Source organism: Planococcus citri, chromosome 3, assembly GCF_950023065.1.
Source record: "Planococcus citri chromosome 3, ihPlaCitr1.1, whole genome shotgun sequence".
Classification (NCBI taxonomy): Eukaryota; Metazoa; Arthropoda; class Insecta; order Hemiptera; family Pseudococcidae; genus Planococcus; species Planococcus citri.
In genome coordinates, this window is record NC_088679.1 from 69,611,286 (window position 1) to 69,632,597 (window position 21,312).

The 21,312-nt window shown below is 35.4% G+C and overlaps 2 protein-coding genes across 3 annotated transcripts; both read right to left on the reverse strand.

Annotated features, from left to right (window-relative positions):
* Positions 1-661: 661 nt before the first annotated feature.
* Positions 662-4,927, reverse strand: LOC135838607 (heat shock 70 kDa protein II-like). Of its 2 annotated transcripts, XM_065354302.1 has the most exons (8): positions 3,906-4,214; positions 3,675-3,693; positions 3,318-3,527; positions 3,076-3,224; positions 2,781-2,990; positions 1,349-2,709; positions 1,101-1,222; positions 662-1,004 (listed from the first exon to the last, which is right to left on the reverse strand). In XM_065354302.1, the coding sequence occupies exons 3-8, from the start codon at positions 3,517-3,519 to the stop codon at positions 982-984; spliced, it is 2,067 nt and encodes a 688-aa protein (XP_065210374.1). In that variant the 5' UTR covers positions 3,520-3,527; positions 3,675-3,693; positions 3,906-4,214; the 3' UTR covers positions 662-981. The 2 variants fall into 2 exon arrangements, with proteins under 2 accessions (XP_065210374.1, XP_065210375.1); XM_065354303.1 differs by lacking the exons at positions 3,675-3,693; positions 3,906-4,214 and adding an exon at positions 4,797-4,927.
* A 4,369-nt stretch (positions 4,928-9,296) lies between these two features.
* LOC135840648 (heat shock 70 kDa protein-like) lies at positions 9,297-11,939 on the reverse strand. The gene is made up of 5 exons (XM_065357272.1): positions 11,925-11,939; positions 11,054-11,263; positions 9,618-10,978; positions 9,422-9,528; positions 9,297-9,319 (listed from the first exon to the last, which is right to left on the reverse strand). The coding sequence occupies exons 1-5, from the start codon at positions 11,937-11,939 to the stop codon at positions 9,297-9,299; spliced, it is 1,716 nt and encodes a 571-aa protein (XP_065213344.1).
* Positions 11,940-21,312: the final 9,373 nt, after the last annotated feature.

The following is a 21,312-nucleotide window of genomic DNA, read 5'->3' on the forward strand; positions in this document are numbered from 1 at the left end:
CTTCTTTCAACTCCTTTCAACTCTTTTCCACATTTAAATTTTTGTATTTGATCATGACAAAAGTATTTATTCTAATTCAGAAAATAGATTCCAAAAATGTTCAATTAGAAGTTCAAAAAAAGTGTGCTCATCTCCAAAATCAAATTTTAAAATGCAGACGGAAACAAAAAGCAAGTTGATAAGAATTTACCTATTAATAAAATTTCATCACCTGGCAATTTTTTCAATTTCTTCCTTCTAAATAATCTTTTCCAAACTCCCAAAGGAAAAATTTTAACGCATATATTTCATTTCTTTTCTTTATCTTATTTTGAAATAATCAGTAAAAACCCGAAATTTTTGACAACAAAGAAAATTTTCATGTTTTTGAATTGGAAAAATTTCCATTTTAGATGAAATACTCGAAAATTTGAACAGAAACTAGAAATTTTCAATTTGCAATAAAAGTAGCCTGAATGCAAGGAATTTTTTCAATTTTTAAAAAAACTCCTGATAGCTGTCACATTGAAAACAGAAGCTATCACTGAGAAAATAAAGACAACGCAGCTAAAACTATAGAAGTCTGTAGACTAAGGCTGATGTTGAGAGAAGATCAGCTGTATACTTCAGTATTTCGAATTTATATAAATGATTGAAATAATAAGTAGGTACTACATGTACGTTAGGTTAGAGATATGGTCTATTTTCTAACAATATACATTGAATAATTGCATAAATTCATCGGCTTTTAAATACGTTTCATAGTATATGCACAACGTTAAAAAAATAATACTCAATTCATTAAAAAAAATAACAGAACAAAAACAAACACTTTAAGGTAACGATGCGAATATCGATTAAAGAATATTTTGGTCCTAATTATAAAATCACATTAATATAGGAAATGAAATCTCATCTCATTTAACAGTCTTCAAAAAAAAAAAATCAGTGTACAAATAACAAAACAAATAGGTAGTGTCGATTCCATCTCGCAGGTTAGCTTCAATCAGCATTTTTTCTTTTCACTGTGAAACAAGAAACAAACACGCATCAAAAATTGAATAAAAATTATTGAAAATTGAGTGCTTGTACCGCATTAATGATTCATGTATTACACGTACTCAAATGCCTCCTCGAATTTTTCAGCAAAGCATCCTTGGCGGCATTTAAAGCCATCCAATACATGTTGGATAGTTCTCTATCCATTTTGCTTTTGTCCGGGTGATATTTTTCGGCAGCCAACCTGTGAAAAGAGTTTTAAAAAAATTTGTATGTAGAAAATAAAAAATTGTTCTTTTTACACGCTAATTTACAAATCCAATTAAAGAAGAGAGATTGACAAAACTGAAAATATATAACTCAGATTTACCTGAACGCATTTTGAATTTGTTGGGTGGTTGCATTTCTGGGTAAACTCAATATACTATAATACTCGTCCTTTTTTTGCATATTGTTACTCGTAGCTACAAGGATTACACTGTCGAATACTCTTTTAAACTCTTCGAGTTTCATTTCGAGTGGCTTTTTGTTTGTGTCTGAAATAAATTTCAACCACTCTATTGTTTCGTCGCATTTTCGGAAAATGATTTCTTTATCGGATGGATCGATATTCTTCATTTTCTGATCATCTATCATGTTTTTCACTCCATTGCAATAGGATTCTAACGCGTTTTTGGCAGCACAAAAATCGCGATGAGTTTTTTCGTCGACTCGTCGGTCTTTAGCGTCATTTATCATACGTTCGATATCGTCCTTGCTTAATCGACCAGTATTGTAATTGATAGTTATTTTTTTCCAATTGGTGGATTTCTCGACGGCGGTGACATTTAGCATACCATTCGCATCAATTTCGAAGGTGACGGTGATATCGACGCCGCCAGCACGAGCAGGAGTTATGTTAGAGAGAATGAATTCGCCGAGCCAATGATTATCTTTTACCTCTGGACGTTCGCCCTCGTAAACATCGATGAGAACCTCCGTTTGATTATCATAAAGGGTGACGAATTCTTTGGTCTGTCTGGTAGGTACGATAGTATTACGTTGTATTACTACGTTCATTATGACATTGCCTCCAACTGTGACACCGGTCCCCAAGGATAACGGCGTTACGTCCAACAAGACGACATTTTGGATAACGTTCGATTGATCGCCGTTCAGAATAGCTGCTTGGATCGCTGCACCGTAGGCTACCGCTTCGTCAGGGTTGATCGATTTATTTAGTTCTTTTCCGCCAAAGAAATCTTGTAATAATTCTTGCATTTTGGGGATGCGAGAAGATCCGCCGACCAAAACGACGTGTTCGATTCGACCTTTGTCAATTTTGGCATGTTCGATTGCCCTTTTAACGATATCCATTGCGCGTCGGAATAAGTCTGCGTTCAATTTATCGAAACAAGCACGGCTGATTGAACTGTAAAAATCTTCGCCATCGTGCAGAGCGTCGATTTCTACGTCCGCTTCCGTGGCAGACGATAAGGCTCTCTTCGCTTTCTCGCAGGCAGTTCGCAAACGACGTAGTGACTTTTTGTTAAGAACAAGGTCGTTGTGATACATGCCTTTGAATTCTTTAGCGAAATATTCCACCATTTCTACGTCAAAATCTCCGCCGCCCAAGTGACTATCGCCGGCCGTTGAAATCACCTCGAAAATGCCATTTTGAATTGCGAGAATGGAAACATCCAACGTACCTCCGCCGAAGTCGAAAATCAATACGTTATGCTCGTCGAGACTCTAAAGAAATTCAAGTTAATTAGTCAGCCGTTGATTATTAATAAAGATCCGAAACAAATTATTCTACGTACTTTTTTCTCCAGACCATAAGCAATGGCAGCGGCAGTAGGTTCGTTAATTATACGTAAAACGTCCAAACCCGCGATTTTAGCAGCGTCAACTGTAGCCGATCTTTGAGAATCCTTGAAATACGCTGGCACAGTAATGACAGCTTTTGTAACCGTTTTTCCCAAATAGGCTTCGGCGCTCTCTTTCATTTTTTGTAAGATCATCGAAGAAATCTGCAGAACAATTCAAGTACATAATGAACAACATACGCTATATAATAAATAATATCAAACGTTTAAAACATTTTTCAACACTCACCTCTTCAGGAGAATACGTTTTGGAAGCTCCTCTGAACTCTACTTTAATATTCGGTTTGTTGTTTACACTAGCGACCGGAAACGGCCAGTGCTTCATGTCGGCCTGAACATCAGGATCGTCGTATTTACGACCCATTAATCTTTTGACATCTAAGAATAACAATGGACAAAAATTACTTATTTAATTTTCGAAATAATTAGCTTAGGAAAGAACAGAATACGAGAAGAAAATCTTGAACTCACCGTAAATGGTATTATGTATGTTTCTGATCGATCTATTTTTGGCTGAATCACCAATCAATATTTCTGAATCTGTAAATGTGACGCAACTCGGCGTCGTTCTGTTACCTCGATCGTTGGCGATAATTTCGACTTTACCGTGTTGGAATACACCAACGCACGAATATGTCGTACCCAAATCGATACCGATAGCTGGAGCATCCATTACTATACCTATATCATTAAAAATATATATAATTACTTCAAATCATCAAGAGTGGTTTCCTTGATATTGCAGCTAGTGGAAAATTCATAATAACGATACATAATTTATATGTGAGATACCTACGCAATTTAACGATATGGTAATGGTACACTTACCTACACTTTAACGCTGTAATGTACAGGGTGGCCAGAAATATCGGGTACCCCTAAAAAAGTTTTCTACTAAATACTTCGGTTGGTCACAGTGAATGATAATAATGAGAACACATGATTGGTTGTTGGACTGGAGAGATAACATTCCACCAATCATATGCATCTATTTCACGTTGCCAACCTATATTTTTAATGAAAAACTTTCTTAGGGGTACCCGATATTTCTGGCCACCCTGTACTTGATTTTGAAGAAAGGGAAGTCAAACAATTACGAATAAAGACTGTAGTTAACGTATAGATAGTTCATCATCGCAATAAAATAGTCCAAAATTCTAGAAAGAAACGAAATTCATTTAAAAAAACCAAACGCAAACGTGTACAACAAAAGATCTTTCAGATGATAATTGATTTTGATTCACTCTCGACTGCTCTTGAACAGATTACACAATCAGCTGTCTCATTTCGTATTTCGTATCTACAAATTCATTCTCAAAAGAAAAATAAACAAGTTCATGTAGTTTCTTGCTACGATGCGTTATTTTGCTCGGATACTGTCTGGCTGTCGTAGCAGTCTAGTCTAGTGTAGTCTTTGTAATCGATAATTCGATAACATTCTCGGGAGGGGTTAACTAGATACTGCTTTTGTTTTGAATTTTAGAGTGAAATTGAACCAGATTGGAAATCTTGAATGATTGATAACGTTACTGTTAGTCTGTTACTATAATTTTATACGATCTTTGCGGAATTTTATGTCAAAAATTTCACAAAAAAAATCACTCGTTCTTTCTTTTGACATACTTGACCATGAATATTTCTTGAAAATTGTAATAGCGTGACAATTTATTCAAAAATCCATCGAGAATGAACACTAGATTTTCCTCGTTTACAATTTGGGATACCTAATTTTTTCGTAGTTGGGTAGAAAATTTTGGATGTACCTATGGTATGTAGTGGCAACTCATTTTCAATATTTAGTGAAAGATGAAATGCTAAATGATCTTTTTCTGTCTTAGTCGCTCAATTCAAGTACCATACATGCACACTACAAACATACATTACATTTGTATATGTTCACTTAAGTATAAGGGTAATCATTCAAGGGCAAAAGTAAATAAAAACTGTCACCTTTATTACTTAAATCTTGATCGTCCAACTCAAAATACCAATCGAATTTCACTATTTCACCAGCTCAGTAAGAAGTTTTTCTCTCGATTCATTCAACGTTATAAAGTTACTTTTTCTTCTCTTCAATTGACAATTTACTTGTGATTTCTTCGATTATCCTAAGGAAAAAGTCATAGTAATGAAAGTGGTATCGTTATACATATCACAATAATTTCGAATGCATAATCAAAACATTCAACATTTCATTTTTTTCTTTGTCTTGTCAAAAAGATGATACTCAAATTACCTTCACCCAAGTTCTACGATTATAATAGTTAAGTACCTACATAAGTACATACACGTATGTAGGTAGGTAAGGTACATTTGAGTTAATCGTTACAAATAATACGAATACTTACCAGATTTGAAAATCAATTCTAAATCAATGACATCGAAATTCTAACAGCAAATTTCACAATTTTTACCTTCGTATACTTGAATGAACGACAAACGATGGACAAAGACTCAAAACAATAGTTACTCACTGATAACGTGAATGACGCAATGCTCATCGTCCTCGCAATGCTCGTCTGGATTCTCGGAAGAACGGAACCCTCACACACAAAGAATTTACTACACGTGGTCCAAGCTCCTTATTTATTTATTATATATGCCATGCCACCATGCATACATTAAAGTAGAATTAATTGTATTTTTGATTTTCCAAGTGATTAAAATATTGGAATCCTCGGGTTTTAATGCTAACTGCTAAGCAGCGGAAATTGATCCTTATGATCCAAAAGCCGAAGCCCCTGTCATGAAATTTTTATATCGCTCAATCACCTTTCAGGCTCGAACACCTTCAAAACTTCAAAAGGGGTGAAATTGCAATTTTTGTTGAAAATTTTCAGGTTTGACAGTTTTCAACCGATTTTTTCAGACTTTTGCGATGGAAAAACTTTTACATTTCAGCTCTCAGTTTTCAGTTTTTAATTTTAATTTTGCGCATTTCAATTTCGGTTTTTGTATTAGTTTCAGTTTCTTCATTATTCATCAATTTCTTCCATGTTTCATCAGTTTTTTACGTTTTACTAATAAAAAAAAATCTCGCCGTAAAGGAATGGTAGCTTTCCACTTATGACTTATATATGAAAAATTGAACTTAATGAACTTACTCCTTGAACGTTTAATTTCAAGTTTTTCAAATTCTAATTCCTGATTTTAAACCTCTAATCTGTTCTTTTTAGAGCCCTCCAATCCAAACAAATTTGATCAAAATTAAACCAATTCTGACTTCTGAGATGTAATGTTAGAAAAGCTCGACAGTTTTCGCAAAAAAATAAAAATCCATACCTAAATACAGGAAAATTATTTACGAACTTTCTCCCTGATCCTTGGGATCAGGACAAAAACAATGATTACAATTCTACTCGCTGGAAATGAGGAAAAAAAGGCGCAACGGTGTTAAAAGTTGAAAAAAAACCAGAAGAAAAAAATTTTTTTGCAATATCCACCCACATTCACGCAACTTGCAAGAGAACCTCCAGTTTGTCCTCTGTTCGTTCGGTGAGAGTCTGAGGGGGTCGTAGTTCTAAACATCAGAGGAATAAAACTTTGCCTCTATGATAATATGTACTTAGCTCAAAACTTATTTCACCGTTCGAAAGTACGTTGAAATATGATTCAATTCAAACACACGAATAATAATAATTTCAAAAATTAAAAGTTGAAACTGTGCAATTTGAAAGCTTAAATTTCAAAATGGTGTTGTAGAAGCGAGCTATAATAATTTAAAATTATGTAAAAAAATTATGTACCATACATGTAACGTTTGGAGCTGATTTTAAACTATAACAATACAGGCAAGGCAATAATCAGAAAATCGTATGAACGAATAGACAGTCAAAAAGAAAAACGGAAACGAATAACAAATTTGACGTTTGGAATGTTGAGTATTGAAAAAAGATAAGCATCTATATATATTAAAAGAATCGTGTAGAAAAACCTTGATAGAGTCCGCCAGCCTCTTCTACTGAACCGATTTCAACGAATTTTTTTTTAAAACGTTCCTTTTGACGTGTAGATATGTCATCAAGAAAAAAAAATTGAAAATTTTGACATTAAGGGCCGAAAAAATTGAAAAAACACGTTTTCTATTGTGTTTAAACAATAGAATTTCGAATAGAAACCTTGATAGAGTCCGCCAGCCTTTTCTATTGAACCGATTTCGACAATATTTTTTTTAAAACGTTCCTTTTGACGTGTAGATATGTCATCAAGAAAAAAAAATCGGAAATTTTCAAATTAAGGGCTGAAAAAATTGAAAAAACACTTTCTCTATTGTGTATAAAATGCACGTTTTACAGAATACAATGCGCACGGACAACAATACACTCAGAACGTTGCTATGTGGGCGTGTTTACAGCATAGGGGTGTTGAGGAGGGAATGTTGTTGTTGTGTTGCGAGTTCCAAAAAAGCAGTTTCTCCTATAGGACTGGCATTCATTGCTATACTTGATATTTCATTTTTTTAAAAACTGGAATGTGGTGTCTGTTGAAATAAAAAGGAGAGGAGGTTCTGCACTTGAGATAATTTTTGGTTTAGAATTTTATTTCTACAGTACAAATTGAAATGTTTAGTGGAACTGGAACAAATGTTGGTAAAAAAGTTGAAGTGAAGATAGAGGAAGGGTTCAGTACAGTGTAGCCAGAATTCTCTCGAAGGAGGGGGCAAAACCAGATTTTTAGGCATAAAAAATCGAAATTAGAGGTAATTTTATGAAAACCCTTTGTAATGTATGGTAATTTAATGGAAATGAAGGTGCAATTACAGCTCAAGTGAAGTGAGAACAAATTTTTTTTGAAAAAATGGGTCCACAAAAAACGAAAAAACAGTTCATTATTGCATGTATTATTTCAAATTTTCACATGTGGGGGGGGGGGGCAATGGCTCAAGTCACATCCCTCCTATAGCTACGCCACCACTGGTAGGGTTTCTATACTTGGGATACAAATTTGACTACCTTACCTCAGATTTTCATTTAATAGGAATGAATTTTTCCAGCATACCTACTCCCTACCTACTCAACAAGAATTTCAATTATTTTTCTACCCAATTTTTACGTATACAGAATTTCAGAAATTTTACTCCTAAAAAATGATGATGTCAAGTCAGTATAGGTAGTTATACCAGAGTAATTCAACACCACAAATATAAATCTGAAGTGAATAGTCGGAAGTTTTTTGAGAAAAAAATGTCGTTAATTCATTTTAAAAATTGATAGAAATATTGTTCAAACTTGAATTTTTTTTCTTGAAAAATTTGATTTTTTAAAAAAATTGTATTTTAGAACCAGAGTAGAATTCGCTATTGACATATAGGAGCAGCCCGAGCGAAGTGAGGGGCATGAGTTGAGTCGTCAAAAAAGCGAGCCCCGAAGGGGCGAGAGGCCTGAGCGAAGCGAGGGCCAGGGCGAGCAGCACGAGCGAAGCGAGTGCGTGAGCCGTTGGGAGGTCTGGGTCGCGAAGCGACCTAGGGGGCGAAGCCCCCTAGTATTTTTAAATTCGAACTTGAATTTTGTCAAAAAATGGTCGAAATAGTAAAATACTTGATAGTTGATACAAAAAAAAAAAAAAAAACGTAAACAAATAAAAAAATCTATGAAGATTGAAGAATTTTTTTTAAATCACAATTTGAAATTCAAAACTACTGTCGAACACGTATTTTTCAATTGTATTCAACCCAACCCATCTGCGAGCTGACAAAATAAAGTTTTGTAGCCAAAACATCCCTGGCGAAACTATCCCTCCACCTGTGCAGAGAAACTACCTACAGACTACAAATGCTATTCAATCCGACACGCAGGAGGGAGTCCACCTTGTAAATCCAGGTCTATTTGTCGAAACTCAAAAGACAAAGACGACAGGCGTTGAAGACTCCCGAGAAGAAAAATTAGACGGTGTGCATTTCACAGTGGTTCAAAATATGGGCCTTTAGATGCTAAAGCGATCTTGTTAATATAGGGGTAGAGAGGTATTACCAATTCTGATACTTGTTAATGTACAAATGACGATTACTCAAGCAAATTGAAATCCTGGTTTACATTCGTGCATGAAAAAAAATCTACCTGGGAAGAGGGAGAGAAGAACACTTTGAATGTAAAATGAAAATATGTAGGTATCAACTTTAATGTATTAATGCGTATTTTATAAAATTAAACTCGTATACATTACGTACATATTTATCACAGATCGATGTTATTGCGATTTAAACTCCGCCGATCCGCCAATCGGAATCCATCAGTAAACAAAACACCAAAAATATTGAAATTCATAAGGTCATTGAAACGTATAAGTATCACTTTCGGAACTATTCAAGCTTGTGGATTCAGCGCAAACTAGCAAATGTTAAATAGTAAAAATCGGGAAAAATGATCAAAATTTGTTGAATTACCAACGCATTTCAAAAGTTTCCATTGGTATAGGTATTGTAGAGGTACCTAGTTAGTTATATCAGCTCTGTTAGTTAAATTTTGCTTTTTTTGCTGCAAAAAAGAAACAAACAAATAGATAAATTAATAAATTGGATAGGTAATTTTTTTCAGCATACCATCTCCTTACTTATACTCTTATTACATTACCATTACCTTGCTTGGTGAGAGCATCCTTCGCTTTCGTAATGACAAGCCAATACATATTTGCTAATTCCTTGTCACCTTCGCATTTATCGGGATGAAGCTTAGAAGCTAATTTTCTGTAAATTAAAATGAAAATTTTTTATTGACTTATTTGAAACTGTAAATCTCTATCAAAAAATAAGTTGGTAGGTAACGCATAATTTACCTGAAGGATTTTTTTATTTGATTTTCAGAGGCAAATCTTGGCACTTTTAATACTTCGTAATATTTGTCAGTACTTCCATAAGGGTTTCTGGCTATCGAAATGATTACGTCGAATACCTTTTGTAATTCTTCTAGCTTTTGTTCAAACGGCTCTGCTTCAGTTGACTGGATAGAATTCAACCAAAGAATAGTTTCATCACATTTCTTCAAAATGATCTCTTTATCGGTTCTATCGATGTCATTTTTCAATTTTTCATCTTCAACGGTGCTCTTCGTGTTGATACAGTATGATTCTAAAGAATTCTTTGCAGTTGATGCAGCTTTTTGTTTTTTTTCCATGGCTCGACGTTGTTCAGCTTCTGCGATCAAACGCTCAATTTCGTCCTTACTGAGACGACTTGTATCGTATGAAATGGTCACTTGATTTGATTTACCGGTAGCGGTTTCGACAGCCGTTACTTTTAACATACCGTTAGCATCGATATTGAAAGTTACATCAATTTTAGCTTCGCCAGCAGGCGCAGGAGGGACACCGCAAAGGGTAAATTTACCAAGCAAGTGATTATCTTTCGTGAAAGCATATTCGCCTTCAAAAACTTTGATTTTTACTTCAGTTTGATTATCGTGTGATGTTACGTAACGTTCAATTCGTCTCGTTGGAATGGCAGTGTTACGATTAATGATCACAGACATTTTACAGTCAGTGCTAACTTCGATACCCAACGACAACGGTGTAACGTCAATTAATACCAAATTTTGTAATGCGTCTGATTTATCACCATTCAGTATGGCAGCTTGTATCGCTGCTCCATAGGCAACGGCTTCGTCCGGATTTATCGATTTGCTCAATTCTTTTCCTGCGAAGAGATCTTGCAACATTTTCTGTATCTTAGGGATCCGAGATGATCCTCCGATTAAAACAACATGATCAATTTGAGTATTGCTGATCTTAGCATTTTCTATCGCTTTTTCAACCACTGCCATCACAGTTCGAAAGAAATCGGCGTTTAATTCTTCAAAACGAGCGCGCGAGATTGAACTATAGAAGTCGATGCCATCGTGAAGAGAATCGATTTCAATATTGGCAACGGTAGTGGATGACAGAATTCGCTTTGCTCGTTCGCAGGCAGTACGTAGACGATTTATGGCTTTTTTGTTCTTAGTGAGGTCTGCGTTGTGTTTAGATTTGAATTCTTTGACGAAATGGTCGACCAATTTGTTGTCAATATCTTCGCCACCCAAGTGAGTATCACCAGCGGTTGAGATTACTTCGAAAGACCCATCTTCAATTGTCAAAATAGAGACGTCGAATGTTCCACCTCCGAGATCGAAAATAAATACTTTACGTTCATCTCCGCTGTCCTATAAACAAGCGAAAGCAAATTATATAAACGAATAATGATGAGAGAAAATTCACCAAAAAAACAATACACGTACTATTTTTTCTAGACCGTAAGCGAGGGCAGCAGCTGTAGGTTCATTTATGATACGTAATACGTTCAAACCGGCAATTTTCGCAGCATCTACGGTAGCAGCTCTTTGAGAATCGTTGAAATAGGCTGGTACAGTGATTACAGCATTTTTGACCGTTTTGCCCAAATAGGCTTCGGCACTCTCTTTCATTTTTTGTAAAACCATCGAAGATATCTGCAGAAAAATTGAGTCAACATGAATTTAGTCAAGTATATGTATGTACTTACATACCTACTTTTGATGAACTACAGCTGGGTGCGCAGAAATATTGAGTACCCCCAAAAAAGTGTTCTGCTGGAAATTTTTCGGTTGGTCATAGTGATAGTGAAGTGAATAATAATAATAACTAGTGTACCCGTCTTTGAGTATCTCAAAGTAAGGTACTCGTGTGCCCGTGTGGGTACTGGGTAGTAGTGGTCCTCCCTAGTGTACCTACTCAGGACTCAGGAGTTACAGTTTACAGTAATTTACTCGATGTGTATGGTAAAATACAGTATTTTACTGAATTTTATCAACTATTACTGTATGCAGCTCAAACTCAAACGCGAGTGAAATTTTATGTGTAATTTCATTTTCTGTTTGAAAACATGCAAGTATGAAACTTATGAAAGGAATGTGTTAAAAATCATATTCACAATCACCACACAAACTTTGAAAAGCATCAAACTCATCAAAGTCATTGAAATGAAAATGATCAAAAAATAAAATTGGTCAATTAAGCTGGAAACTCTCCAACTCCAACGTATTATAATAGATACCACTGTTTGCCTGTCCCCTTCCCTAGCCTCATTAAATCAAACATTAATCCATTTTTGTTTTTTGATTATTGTCTCACCAACTCGCCACTCATCGCCAGAGTCACCACACTAACCACATTCAACAATCAACACTGTGTTTTCCATTCAATGTCAAATCATAACACAAATCTGCGATGAATTTTTTTTTTTTTTTTTTTTTTTAAATCATTTCCTCACCTCACTCAGTCAGCTGTAAGGGGACAATATGCCTTCACTGGCTAGACAGGGATATTCATCGTATCTCTCTCAGTGGGATTATAAATCTTTCATCTAAAGGAAGTACTGGAGAATCCAATCAATAGTTCGATTCTACAGTACTTTACTTAGATGAAAGCATATACTCGATGCACTTAGGTAAGGTGTTAAGTACGTGGGAACCACCCAAGAGGTGTTTTCACATCGTTCCATTAAGGGCAGATGTGAAAAGCTCACAAGTTCGTAAAGCTCAATTCCTTCTCGACTCGAGGCTAGAAGCCAAGTTGAGATGGAATTGATCTTCACTTGTCGATTCGCGCTTCGTCTGGTAGGTCTGACCGCGGAAAAGTAATAAGGCCACTCACTCCTACGTAAGAGTTGTGCTTGAGTCCCAGGTCCTCTGCCTTAACGTTCGTGTTTAAGGGAGAGTATTCGCGTTTAAACTTAAGTCCTAAATTCGCTACCCAACGCGGGCAATTTGATAGTTACACGTAGGTGGGTAAAAGCGATCCTACTTACGCCACTATTCGGTGGAATATATATTGGTTATACGCGTAGAGTTTTATATGTTTTAGACTTAAGTTTCGTGTTGTAATTTTATTCCAAAATTATAATACACTATTCGTGTTTATCGTGTGTTCTTATTTCGCGTGCGGTTCGAATTAATACAAGGTAAACTCGACTAAATCTGTTTAAATTTATACATATTGGTGTTGTAAGAGCTGAGCTAGCAGCGGGTAAGTACTGTTTTAAAAGGTGATATATTACATCTCTTAGGGAGTTAGATTCATCCTGACCTATTAGGGAAATATTCTTATCCTCCCAACGTACGCAACGCCTCTACGTATCTATTTAACATTGGCGCCCAAACGTTCCTTTCTGTGAAAAGATTTACGACATTGACTGCTTGTTTAAAGTGACAGTTTACTCAAAACGTCATAGTAAACCTTTCCTGAAGGGTAGCACGTACTTTGCGAGACGTAATTCTATGCTAAAGGCTCGTAGGCCAAACATTTAGCAAAGAATCGTAACTTTATTATTTAAAATAAAGGTACTTCGAAATTTTCAATAAAATTCGAAAATCCAAAAATCTGATAATTTAAGAGTTTGAAGATTTGTTGGACTCGAAGAAATTTCGAAAACCCAATTAATTTCTGTGTATTTGAACTGAAAAGTACAAATATTCACGAAAATAATTATTCCAATACTCAGTGTATTTTTTATGAAGTGCTTCATTAACGTTTTTTGCTACTCGTTTTTTCTACCTACTCAAGGCTCTACTTAAAGTGAGTAACTTCAGATCAACATTTAGTTGAACTGAAAGGTAGAAAAGTTCCTCGAGAATCGAAAAGTGCGGACGACCTAGCAAAGACGATAATATTCACATAGAAAATACTCACGAGCATTCAGTTTTTCTTCTCAAAATAGCTCATTGTGAAGAAAAATTGTGACTAAATTTATCTAGTCATAAAAATCTATTGTGTAATTGAACTAACTGGGTACAATTATTCAATAAATTTATCCTCTCTTCTCTATCTAGTAGAAATTTTTTCGGAAAAATCTACCAGATAGCTTCCTATCTAAATTATTTCTTTCCTGTGCTTTTTACCTACGTCAAAATAGGTAACCTCCACCCTTTTTGTCAAAACGTAATTTTATACACTGTTATTTTTGTTTTAATTTGTTATTTGATTCGTAATCTATTTGATTACTTAATCTCAATTCAAAATTTCTAAAAGGGATTTGCAAATTTTCTAAATTTCTAAAAGGGATTTAAAATTTTGAGTGTGCTGTATCGTGGACATTTTTCTGTGTTTCATTAAAATTAAAATTTGAAAAATAGGTTATTGTTAAAATATAGTTACGTATTCACATTAACCGCCACGCGCCCCTACCGCCACCCAGAATCGTGTAGTTTTTGTCAAACTACCTGCGACGTTGTATACAACAAACCACCCTCTCGAACAAGGGTGAAACGAACGTGTTTCTTAAGTGCTTGTTGACAGTCGCGAAGTACCCTGCAGAGTTGATAGACTAATTGATTCTTGAAAAACCTTAAAGGTTAATAAATCACTACAAAGATAGCACACGAAGTCTGCTCATTAATTTTTATATTTATTTAAATACAGACACGAGTCTGGAAACCTTTTTCTCACCCTTACGTGTAGTTATATGAATCAGGACGGTCCTGCTTTTAATACGAGAAGAAAAAAGGGAGAAAAGAAGGCGAGTAACATTCTGGAATCTAAGAGTTTAACACCTACGAAGATTTTAATCTCGAATAAAATCGAAAAAAGTACAGAAAGTACTCCAGAACAAGGAAAAATGTCGGACATTGAAGATTATATGCCACACATTTCTCACGAGTCATTTTTTGAAAGCCAGGTTAGTGATAATCAAAATGCAAGTACTTGTCAAATGGCTACTCAAGAAGTATTTGACAAAGAAAATGATCCACTAAACTTAAGTTTTGAAAAGATAATAGAAGAAGAACCTGAAAGGCTTCAACGACCTTTTCAACCTGGTGAATATAAGGAAGCATTAGATGATAAGACTTACGAATGTTTTTATAAAACTTGGGAATGGCAGGATGATATGCAGAAGGAAATAAAAATAAATTATGAACTTCAAGATAAACGCATTTTAAGAAATGCAAGATTAGCAGGAGAGGCTAAAGGCCAAGCTGAAGCAGCTATAAAAAAAGCTGAGGCAGCCACAACCAAGACAAATAAAGTCATTCAAGACGTCAGTTTATGGTACGACGATATCGACCATAAATTGAAAAAGAGTGAGAAAATCGCCAAAGAAATTTCAGCGGATTTATGTTCTACGAAAACTAAAATCAGGGATTCTTTGAGAGTCAGAGATGAGGGATGCCAGAGGATGTTGGAAGAAATTAAAACAATCCAACAAAGAATGACAGCACCTACACCTGTTCGCGGCGATTTGCAATTTATACCTCAAAAGTATAAAATGATCGACCCAAATTGTGTCAAAAATTTGGGAATTTATTTCTCCGACGAAATGAGACACTTTCCTCACGAATTCTTAAAGGAATTTGAGGATTTCTTTGAAGGAGTGGGATGCTCTGAAGCTCAGAAAATTATGGCCTTCAGGGCTGTTATTTTGACAAAAAATAAAACACAGTTTAAAGAAACCATAAAAAATATGAGCACCTATCAGGAAGTCAGAGATCAATTTTTATCATTCTATTGGAATATTGAAGCGCAAAATGACGCTATGATAGAATGTAGGTACAATAATGTACACGTCGATGACATAAAAAGCATGGCGGTACATATGATAAGATGGGCGAGAACTTTGAGCTATCGCACATATCATTATGATTCTGAGGTCATTCGTGTTCTAACGAATAAAGCCCCATTAGAATACAGATCAATGATTACTCAACCAGGTCAAACTATCGATCAATTTATTGAAAAACTTAGAGTTTTATCAAAAATTGACGTAGATCCCAAAAATGAGGTACCCTACGTAATAGGAAAAAGACCTCAGGTAACGGTTCAACAGCAGAAGCTGCCATGGACCCCAGCAGCTCAAAGTGCTCAAAACCCAACAAATACAAATAAAATTCGTGTACCTGTATATGCGAAAACTCCAGAAAAACCTTCAACTTCTACGGGCGAAGAAAGCTCAAAAACAGCTGAAATTAAAACTGAATCTGGAGTCCAAAAAGGGCCTAATGGTGAAATTATAAAGAAAAAATTTAAACCTAAGAGTCCTTCGACAGGTCAAGTTATACCAGTGCACCACTTAGAATACGATCCAGAAACTGATCAATATTACGAGTTGAGTGACACTGAGGAAGAAATTCCACCTATGAACGTCCAGGCATTGGGTATTTTAACGGATATTTTAAGTAACCCCAATGCTGACCCCCTGGACATGCAAATGCTAACAGGGGCACTTGTGAATTTGGCTAAAGCCAATTCGCAGGCGGGAAACGGGAGCCATTAGAGGACAGCGGGGCATCTTCTAATGACTTTTGGGCCCCCAGTAATATGTTTGAAGATTACATATGGGCTGGAGATGGCATAGCGCATTTTTTAAAAAGGGGCCAAGTACAATTTCAAGAGCAAATACCTGGCTACTTAAGAGATCAATTGTGCTATGAGGATTTATTCGATAGATTAAAAAATGTGAATTTTCCGAAAAATAAGAGATTCATATTATCTTCAGGTCAAGTAGAAATTAACTACTCAAGAAAACCTTATAACATACTTGAACAATTATTACGAAAAATAATTGCAATGCTTATAAATGAAAAAGAAGCAGAGTGCGTAATTTTACTTTTTCCTATAGTAAAGCCCAGAGCCACAGCAGAACAGGAAGTCACTATGGCTAGATACATTGCTTTTAGAGAAATATACTCGAGAGTTTGTAATGATACTAGGGTTTTTATTTGGAAAAAACCAGCTTACAGATACCTAGAAATGGAGACTTATCTCAACTCTCACGGTATAGAACGCTCAAGACCAAAAATGAGCGAATCTGGATTTGTGATGCCAAATGTGGATAAATTCCATTATGTAAAATCACTAAAACGCTATTTTCCATTAATAGCGACGTATCACGAGCTATTTGTGCTAATGTCTGAAGAAATTTATAAATTTGAAGAAATTAGAGCACAACTTACAGCTGCAGATGGACGAAGGAGCATAACTGGACCCCTAAAGGACATTTATGATCCTGAAACAGCTCCATATATTGACCCAGGCCACAAAGAAACTGAGTTAGATAAAGAGGATGAACTTTCTGAAGAAATGAAAAAATTAAATCACGAGGAGAAAAATTCCTCAATGACTTTTCTTCAACCTGTAAGCGTATTAAAACGCAAACTTGAGAAAAAACCAGTAAACGTGGTAAAAAAGCAACGTGTATCCTGGGCAAAGCAACTCAACTTGGTAAAATGTTTCGAAAAGGATGAACCCCTGAGAGCACTAGATGCGGTTGATAACGCATTAATTGACCCAGAGCAAATTTGCAGACATGTGGGGCCACAATTAGTGACCCAAACTGTGAATGACCCTACTTGTGTCATTCCAATACACATAGGCAAAAAGACCTTTGCTCTACAATTGGACTCAGGGGCCCTACCAAATGCAATTTCGAAAAAATTATTGACAACTTTGTTAAGGGAGTCACCTGAATCCATCAGATTTATTCCCCTCCGACGTACAGTCCAACTGAGGTTGGCTGATAATACAGTCATAAGGTCAATGAGCCATTTAGCTGTAATTCAACTTGAATTCGGCACTGAGCTCATTGGAGTGCCATTTTATGTACTCGAATCTTCGGGAAATACATTTATCATGGGAAGAATATCATTAGAATACATAAAAATTCTAATTGATATCCCAGAAAGAGTAGCCACCTGCAAGATGGATCCAAATAACGAGTACGTAATTCCCTTCATGAATGCAGATGAAGCTCATGAAGCTTTCACTATGTTCGCACTGACTCAAACCAGTAGGCAGGGTCATAGAATGGTCATAGACATGGCCAAGCACACAAAATTGGCTGATATCCATAAAGAAATTAAATTAGAAGAAGAAAAAGCTCGAAAACTTTTTCTTGAAAATTTGAATAAAGACCTATGTGATGCTGTGAAAAATAAATCAATCACACCAGAACAGGCTAAATTGGCAGAAGAAAAATTATGCCAATACAAAGACATCTTCAGCTTGAATCCGGGATGCTATAAGGGGGAAGAAGTGGACTTTAAGTTCAAATCTGGAAATGAACATTTAAAACCCTGGAGAGGTGAAAAGTTCAGACCAAGTAAAAAACTTTTACCTGGCATCAGAAAAGCTGTAGAAAAAATGCTGGCGCTCGATATAATTCGACCTTCTCACTCAACCTATATCAACACGCTCGCACCTGTTGTTAAAAAAAACGGGGATATTTGGCTCTGCTTGGATGCAGATGAATTGAATAAACATTTAGAAAATGTACTAACAGAGCCGGATACAATTGAAAGTATGATTTTTGATAATCCTGGGGATATCTTATTTTGTACTCTCGATTTTACTGCTGGATTTTTACAAAGATTATTGAATAAAAAATCCAGGCAATTTACTGCTTTTCAATTAGAAGGGCAAGTTTATGAGTTCACAAGACTACCTTATGGTACAAAAGTATCAAGTGGACTTTTTATACTCATGATCAATGCAATCATTGCAAACAAAAAGGGTCGTACCAAGTACGTAGATGATTTGAAAATTTCAGGAGAAACTTTTGAAGAGTGCTTGGACAACTTAATTGAAGTTTTTGAACTCATTCGCGAGAGTGGCTTAAAGCTCAACCCAACGAAAACCCAATTTTTCAGGAATCGAGCTGATCATCTCGGCTTTGTGCTCAGTGACAAAGGCATTGAGAAACAAAGTGAAAAACTGAAAAAATTGGAAGAGTTTGAAAAGAAAAATACCAAAAGGGGTAAATTTTCTTTGAAAAAGAAAAATGACATTTTAGCCCTAGTTGGACTGACGGGATTATATAGAAATTTTATTCCTGAATATTCCCAAATTGTGAAGCCCATTTATGAGCTCACGAAAGGTGAATCTCAAAATGTAGAGTGGGGAGAAGAGCAGCAAAAAGCTTTTGAAAAGCTCAAGGAATTATATAATAAAGATTTCAAATTGCAGCAACCCCCCCGAGAAGGAGATTTATATTTAGATACCCAAATATCGCACGATGCGATGAATGGAGTATTATTTTTCAGACGTGATGAGGAAAAACAAATCATCATGTTTGTCTCAAATGCTTTCAAAGAGCATCAGAAAGAATTTACATTATTTGATAAAGAAATAATGTGTCTCGTAAAAAGCATTTTAAAATTGCAAATGTGGTTACATGGAAGAACTGTTCATGTGAGATCAAATTTATTGCCAATAGTCAATAGGTTTAGAGAAATGTCTCAAACTCACAGAAAAGCAGCTCACTGGATTACAGTGCTCAACAGTTTCGACTTAGTGTACGACATGATCCACTCAAATAAGTCACTTTACAAAATTAAAGCGCCTGAGCTGGAAATTAAAGCCTTAGAGCTTGACTGTTATGAAGCTGATATCGAAAGTTCGGACACTGACTTGGGAAATTCAGAAACTGATATTGAAAATTTTGGTTCTGATCTAGAACCCATTTCAGTAAATTTTATGCAAGAACATATTTCAGAATTGCATAGAAAATTAGAACAAATTGGTAAAATTCAAAGCTTTGATGTTACGTGTCAAAAAATTATGAGAATTTTAGAAGAAAAAGTTCCCATAAATAATAAGAAACAGCGAGACATTCAAAAATTGAAAATGATGAAATTTGAAATTCAAAATTCCAAAAACAATGAAAAAGTTCTACACAGAATTTTGGAGAATGGACTGAAAGTTCCATGCCTCCCGGACGAACTTTTTTATGATACCATAGATTATTTACACGATTCCTATGGTCATGTAGGGGCTGCGAAATTGGACATGATTTTTCGCAGAATTTACTACCATCAATGCTCGTTGGCATATATAAAGGAAATTTGCAATACATGTATCGTATGCAAAGTTAATAAAAGCTATACAAATAGCAAAACAATAGAATATGCACAAATTGAGGCATACGCTATTGGCGATGTACTCTCAGCGGACATTTATGGACCCCTACCTGCTTTAAAAAATCAGCCAAAATACCTCTTAGTTGTGAAGGATATTTTTTCAAATAAAACCTGGTTGCGCACCTTATTTCAAATTAAAAAGAAAGAAGTGTGTCAACAAATGGCTACAATCATAGAGTACATAAGTAATAAAAATATTGAGATCAAAAAGGTCATAACAGATAATGGGTCACAATTTATCTCAGACTCATGGTATAATCTATTAGAAAACCATGGCATAAAAGTGGCGCACACAAATGTGTATAACCCACAATCATCGTCTGTGGAAAGGACGATGAGGTCAATTGGAGATAAAATTAGGGTCAAATTAAATAAAAATCACGATCCCTATAAAACTCATCTGGGATGGCACCTACTCATTACTGAGGTTGAGTTGGAGTTGAACAATACACCAACCTCCTTCGGTTTTAAACCTAATGAGGCATGGGGAATTAAAGATAAAATTTGTGAAACCCTACCTCAACAATCAATGAAATTTGATTTTAAATTTGAATTGACAAAAATTAGGAAAAAGATGTCTGAGAAAGAAATTCCCTCGACGACATTTTTAAAATGCATGGAAAATAAATTAGATCCAGAAAAGGACTTAATTTATGACACCGATGGCTACGTCAGGGTGACAGCTGACGGGGCTTGCTCCAAAAATGGCGATATAAATGCCATAGCTGGAATTGGAATCTGTTTCGCTCCAGACTCCAAAATGAACATTTCTGAAAGAATTGTCAATAAGCATTATGCCACTTCTAACAACTTGGCAGAATTAATGGCGATCCATGTGGCACTTAGAGTGCTAAAAGAGAATAATATCAAAAAAGTAAAACTTTTGAGTGACAGCAATTATGCTGTAAAAGCTCTAAATTATAGCATATCAACATGGCAAACGAATAACTGGAAAAATGCAAAAAACAAACCAGTTCATCACGAAATGCTATTTAAGAAAATTCTAGAACTAAAAATGGAATTTGAAAGCGTAGAATTTATTCATGTTTACGCCAGAAAACATGAATACACGAATATAATTGCTGATAACCTTGCGAAAAAGGCTGTCTACACAGTCGAGCAAAAACAGCAATGTATAAGTGAAATGTCTGAAAGACAAGTAATTGAAAATTTCATAAGAGAGAAAAGGCGATTAAAAAGAATTGAAGAAGAATATGCTTTCAATAAATCGCACTTAGACCCCATCCTATTAAAACCAGGAGATTGGGTCCTTATGACAAATCATAAACAATCGAATGCGGAACGAAAAACTGCTTCAAAATTGTATGAAAAAAGGACAGGTCCTTTCGTAATAATTCAGAGAAATGGGCACAATTGTTACTTATTACAGCCTAAGGATGGAAGTACAATTAATAGGGTGGCCAACATACGCCAACTCACCCCATTCATTTCCAAAGAAAATTTGGAAAAACTGAAAAACGACACCTGTCTAAAATCAAAATTAGACTCTCGAACTTTAGAACAGAAAATTAAAGATTTTTTGACTGAATATGAGAAGGAACTTCAAAACGAAATTGATGAAGAATTTGATGAGTTTTCAACCCCAAATTTCG